Source organism: Coenobita brevimanus, chromosome 26, assembly GCF_032717465.1.
Source record: "Coenobita brevimanus isolate Jiangsu-jjx chromosome 26, ASM3271746v2, whole genome shotgun sequence".
In the NCBI taxonomy this organism is placed as follows: domain Eukaryota; kingdom Metazoa; phylum Arthropoda; class Malacostraca; order Decapoda; family Coenobitidae; genus Coenobita; species Coenobita brevimanus.
This window is the reverse complement of record NC_136979.1, coordinates 33,085,461-33,091,907: the sequence shown is the minus strand read 5'-3', so window position 1 is coordinate 33,091,907 and position 6,447 is coordinate 33,085,461. Positions and strand designations below refer to the sequence as shown.

At 45.4% G+C, this 6,447-nt stretch overlaps 1 protein-coding gene across 1 annotated transcript in view; it reads right to left on the bottom strand.

Annotated features, from left to right (window-relative positions):
• Positions 1-1,391: 1,391 nt before the first annotated feature.
• LOC145393999 (PXMP2/4 family protein 4-like) overlaps positions 1,392-6,447 on the bottom strand; it is a 28,541-nt gene continuing 23,485 nt past the window's right edge. Inside the window, exons 4-5 of the mRNA XM_080267971.1 lie at positions 2,589-2,601; positions 1,392-1,569 (exon numbers count right to left, since the gene is read on the bottom strand). Coding sequence (XP_080124097.1) covers positions 1,392-1,569; positions 2,589-2,601 — 191 coding nt within the window. The remainder of the gene's footprint in view (positions 1,570-2,588; positions 2,602-6,447) is intronic.

The following is a 6,447-nucleotide window of genomic DNA, read 5'->3' as shown; positions in this document are numbered from 1 at the left end:
GATCGTGCCACACCAACCAATTCACTAATTTCCTTTGTCTGGTGGCCTGCCTCCTTTAGAGCAATGATCTGGGATATGATTTCACTCGATAGTTCACGGGTAGGTGCCATAACAAAGTTTTGAAGGCCAAAACACTGCGGGACACTCGGTAAAAAATGGCGCAATTTGAGAGGGACACTCGGCGGAGTTCCTCTCTCTCAGGCAGCCCGTGGGCGACTGAGGCGGGAACCAACCAGCGCGTCAGAAGGCCCCAGGCTACCGTGACGTCATGCTCGGAGCTCAAACTTGTGGCTCAATTCTTACCCCCAAAAATGGGTGATTCTTTTTGGCCATAAGTATTGCGCGCCCGGCGGACAACGCTGAATACTTCTGACGAGCACTGTATATATATAAATATATATATATATATATATATATATATATATATATATATATATATTTATGTATGTATATATGTAATTCACGTGTAATTAATCTATATGCTTCGAATTTCATGTTCAGATTAGTGTTCACATGAATACTGATACAGTACTGGGTTATGAACATGTATCAGAACAGAAAACAATTAAATCAATTTTCCCCCACACGTTAATGTGAATATCTTGTTAATAATGTGACAATTCAAATACCTTTAACCATAATTCTTTTTAAGATACCGGTAAATCATCAAAAACATCTGCCCTGAAAATCAGCTTTTGTCCTGAAAAAGACACATATTCCTAGTCCTGAGTAGGGATTGCCCCCTCCCTCTCCAGATTCCCTGCCTCGTATGCCTATTACGACAGCAGGGTAATCAAACAATGCTTAGTGAGAAAGATTACACAGGCGGTCGTGCAGGCTCCCTATGTTCCACGATAATCCTTCATATAGAGCCTGGGTTGGAGGACCATTATGACATGGAAACAAGGAGAAATGTCAGGCAAGGGGTGAGAAATGGGTGGGTGGGGAAGTGGGAGAGAGGATGATAGGGGGCCTATGTGTGTGTTCGCTACGAGAGACAGGCAGAGTAAGGGTGGAAGAGGGAGGAAGGTGATGCAGGAGCGGAGATGTAGAAGAGCAAAGGGAGGGGGAGAGGAAAAACAGAGAGGCCTTGTAGGATACAGGTGCAGGTTCTATGCCAAGTGGGGAGGAGGAGGGACAGGGAGGTGAGGAACAGGGAAAGGGACAGAGATGGAATAAATATCTGAAAAACTAACTGGTGCAGGCAATGAGGCAGGAGGAAACGGCGGATTAAGATGAGATAACACATACAAAATTAGACAGTAGAGTTGGTCACACTGTTGTCGTTGTCCAAAGGCTGCGGGGGGTGGGGATGAAGAGGGGATAAGAGGTAAGGGGAGGGAGCAGTTTGATGTGATATAAGAATGGTAGGAGGGTGGAGGAGGAGCACATTATGTAGAACCAGTAGAGGGAGGGTGTGTCAGCTGTAGGAGAGGGGCGGCGGTGGTGACGGAAGCAGCTGGGGCAGGGTGGACAGTGTCGCCGTGGACAATCCATGTGCCATGCAGAGATGACGTCACGCCCACATCGCCAAAAGTGTGCCTCTTCCAGAAGGATGTCTGTAAGTATCTGAAAGTATAACAGATAACCTTTAAATCCTAAAGCTGGAGTGAATGGAATTCAAAGAAAATTAGTCTTCGGGTAAAAAATTAACGAAAAAGAGGCTACTCTTGGTATAAAGAAACGAGCATATTCATACGTTAGGGTTAAGATGACCATGAATCAGTCAGTTACACCCGCTTACACCTAACAACATACCACCCCCGGCCAGGCATGAGGCTTTGGCCTGGCTTTGTCCACAACCTCGAGGCCACATTTTCAAGACATCGGCCTCCAAAACTCACTCTGACCTCAACTTAGGCCTCCAAAACTCACCCTGACAGTGAGTTCATCTCTTGAATTTTCCAAGGCCAAGTTCATGTGATGGCTCCAGAGGTAGATCTCTCTCTCTCACACACACACATTAGTAAAGGAGGAAGGGGTGAGGCATGGTCGAAGATAGGGATAAACTTGACCTGAAGAAGGGCTCAAATCAAATGTTGATCACACTGGCCAACAGCTGTCATAAATTTTTGCTTTGCGATTTACTAGTGCCTGCCATAACAAATATAATAGTAGGCTACTGTATACAAATATGCATTATTCCAATGTTCTTAGCAAGTTTTAGGAAGGCAAAGAATCTGTAGAAATAATAGCGAAGAGGAAATGTGTGAGTGGGGATAGGGAATAGTGTTGAGTGGGATGTGCAACTGTAGAAAAAGGTAGTAGTGAGTGGAAGAGATAATGAAAACATGACGAGGGAGACGGCATGGCAAGAGGGACACGCAGGTTAAACTGTGAGGGCTCGCCACGACATACGGTGATCAACAATGACTCATCAGAACGACTGGCTTGTGGAAAGAGCGAGTGCGATGATGCAATTGCTCTGGAAAGCATTATTTCACACAGTATTTGATCAGAGACATTATATAGACTGGCATTCTTTTCCCGCAGTGGCTGAGTGGTCAGCGTCACTAACTCCGAAGCTCCCAGTCCGTTAGTGCCAGGGTTCAAATCCTGGTGCGGGCAGCTGGTCTCTCTCGACTCACATGTCTAGCCGCTCTGCATGGGTCAGTAAGTTAAATAAGTATCAAGGGTAACAATTCAGGGAGGTAACTGTGGCAACCAGGATGACGCAGTGGCCTTGTATCCTAGGATATTGGGTGAAATCCCGCCACAGGCTCAAAGGTCTATGTTACGCAGACGAGCACCATGGCTAAGAGCCTCATTGCGTCTACCCCTGCCTTTACCTTTTTCCTTGCATACTTCTCATAATCAAGTCATACCACTGGCTAAAGCTTCCTGGTATGCAGTTAAAGTTTTGTGTGTGTGTGTGTGTGTGTGTTTCCTTTTTCTTCTTTTAGTATTTATGTCTATTGTCAGACGCCTAAATCCCGTAAATGGTAGCACTAAACAAATCGCCTCCATATTACACTCTCTTCTGTTGACAGGCTACCCTCTTTCCAACTCAGACAACCCTCTCAGATACGTCTTCACCCACGGCCACCGTGTCTCCCGGTGGCCGTGCTCCACCCCATCCCTTTACCTCATCCACTGCCTCCCGCTCCTCCTTCTCCCCGCCACCTCAGTCACTTACATTCTCCTAGTCAGTCTCATATGCTCCATCATCTCTACATGACCAATATCTACACCTATTGAAACTCACATATAGCACCTATACCCCCAAACTTCATACGTCTCCTATGCTGAATATAATCATCTGAGCATAACAAGTGAGTAACTCAACACTCCATCCATCCATATCCAGTCCTATGTCGCCCCATGAGGAGTATAGAAGCTCGGGGCTAGGCAAGTTGGTCCTGACATTTAAGATGAGAGTGACCAGCCTCACTCATCCCTGAGTGGCATTACATAAGCAATAAACCCCAACCACCCCTTGGATATAAACCTACACCGAACTGCATTAATTGCCCACTAAAGCACCAGGTGCCATAATTTGGTTATATGGCAGCCACCCAGCGTGGTAAATGGTTTCCTGTACCATTTGGCTTGTCACTCAGCATAGTCACCCACAGGCAGATGGAAGAGAAAAAAACGAAGGAAAGAGAGACAGAGGAGGGAGTGTAAAGTTACCCCCTCCTCTATTTATACTGAAGTAATGATCTAAAGCACTCAAACAGCTATCTTTATTAGTTACGAATACACAAACTGTTTCCTGTAACTGTTTTAGTATGTAATTAACCTGATCACACATGAACCATCGCTGCAGTAGCAGTAGTAGTAGTAGTAGTAGTAGTGGTGGTAGTGGTAGTAGTAGTAGTGGTGGTGGTAGTAGTAGTAGTAGTAGCAGTAGTAGTAATAGTAATGGCCACCACAGGTTCATCCGAAAAGTTAACCCAGTGGACTAAAAGCTTAAGCTATCCTTCTTCTGCAGTCCACTATCCAACACTCAGGGGACAGGGAAGTGGCTGAAGGACGCCTGAATAACCAAACAGTAGAGCCGCATGGCTATATCTGTGCCACCACTTGATGGCGTCCCCCTCCAGCACCATTATTGTAATCACACCTGGGATGCAGTATACCTATATCAATAGGTAATTATCAACAGGTAGTGAGTTGTACCATTTCTGGCCAGCAAAGAGGCTCCCTCGGCCAAGAGACTTATTAATCAAGGATGTGAGAATATGGTAAAGAAGTCTTTACAACAACAAGGCTCAGAATATGCCATAATAAACATCAAGGCGATAGAAGCAATGAAAAAGCTCGAGGCCCTAACTTATGCAGCACTTTGAACTCAGAGGACAGATTATGACAATGACTAGAAACATCTCGCTCAAGATACTGACATGAAACTTCAATGGAATAAAGTACAGGTACATCGAACTACAACAGTTTGTACCAGAAAACAGCATTGATATCGTCTGTCTCCAGGAAACCAAACACGCAATGGACGGCATGCTACACATTTCTGGCTACCACCAACTCACCGGACTGCATTAATTGCCCACTAAAGCACCAGGTGCCATAATTTGGTTAAATGGTTACCACCCAGCATGGTAAATGGTTTCCTGTACCATTTGGCTTGTCACTCAGCATAGTCACCCACAGGCAGATGGAAGAAAAAAAAACGAAGGAAAGAGAGACAGAGGAGGGAGTGTAAAGTTACCCCCTCCTCTAATTATACTGAAGTAATGATCTAAAGCCAAACAGCTATCTTTGGAAGAAAAAAAAACGAAGGAAAGAGAGACAGAGGAGGGAGTGTAAAGTTACCCCCTCCTCTAATTATACTGAAGTAATGATCTAAAGCACTCAAACAGCTATCTTTATTAGTTACGAATACACAAACTGTTTCCTGAGAGGGTTGTCTGAGTTGGAAAGAGGGTAGCCTGTCAACAGAAGATAGTGTAATATGGAGGCGATTTGTTTAGTGCTACCATTTATGGGATTTAGGCATCTGACAATAGACATAAATACTAAAAGAAGAAAAAGGAAAGAAGGACACACACACACACACACACACACAAAACTTTAACTTTTAACCTCCCTGAGTTATTACCCCCCTGGGGTAGGGGGGTTTCAAGAATACTCCCCCAGTATCCCTGCTTGTCGTACGAGGTGACTAAAAGGGTTGGTGATGGGTTAGTGCCCCACCCCATAAAAAGAACTAACTAAAAAAGCGAACAAAGCGCCTCGGACCTGGACGGACCATACGTTGACGACTAAGGAACGGAAGAAGGACATTCTTAGGGTGGGAACGTGGAATGTGAGAGGAGTGAATGATGAAGTGAAAAAGAGAGAGATTGTTCAGGTGCTTGACAATACAAAAGTGGATATATGTGGATTGACTGAAACTAAATGGAAAGGTGAAAGGATGAGAGAATGGGAATACGGTGTAGGTATATGTGCGGGAGTCAGTGAGAATGAGAGGGCAAGAGAGGGAGTATGTCTGATGATAAGCAAGAAGTGGAAGGAGAATATAAGAGAGTATGGAACAGTGGGTGCAAGGATTGTATGGGTGAGGATGAAAGTAGGTATACAAGCGTGGGCGATTGTATGTGTGTATGCCACGACAGAGGATCGAGTGGCAAGAGTGAAAGATGAGTTTTGGGCGAGTGTAGAAGCGTGTATGGACAAGTTTGAGCGGAGCGAGAGAGTGCTGTTGATTGGAGACATGAATGGCAAAGTTGGGAATGTACGAGTGGATGGAGTGGTTGGTCAGTGGGGTGTGCCAGCTGACGTAGATGGGAATGGAAGTGCTTTGGTGGACATCTGTGCTTGTAAGGGGTTGGCAATAGCCAACACCTACTTTCGGCATAAGATGATCCACCGGTATACATGAAGAGTAATGAAGAGGATGGATGGTGAACTTGTTGAACGAAAGGCAATGATAGACTACGTGTGTGTGGATGAGAGAATGAGAAGACAAGTGTTGGATGCAAGAGTGTGGAGAGGGTGGGGGAATGGAGTCTCGGACCATCACTTAGTGATGGCCAAGGTAGAGCTGCAAAGAAAGTGGTTGAGGAGACGAAGGGGAAGACAGGAGGAAGCAACTCCTGTGAGAAGAGTGGAGAAATTGCAAGACAGTGAGAAAATGGCAGAGTATAAGAGCATAGTGGAAGAAAGACTGGGAAGGTATGAGCTAGAGCAGATGGAAGGGGTGGAAGACATATGTAAGATATTCACGGAAGAGATAGGCGCAGCCTGTGAGGCGGTTTGTGGAGTGAGGAGGAGATGCAAGGGTGTGCAAGGGACAACATGGTGGAATGATGAGGTGAAACGAGCTGTGGAACAAAAGAAGAAGGCATATAGTGAATGGTTAGCGAGCAGAGGTAGGGGAGAAGATGAGAGAGAGAAGAGAGAGGTATATGTGAGCAGGAGAAGGGAGGTTAAGAGACTGGTGAAGGAGAGTAAAAAGAAAGTGGATGAGGAGTTTGGGAGGAATCTGAG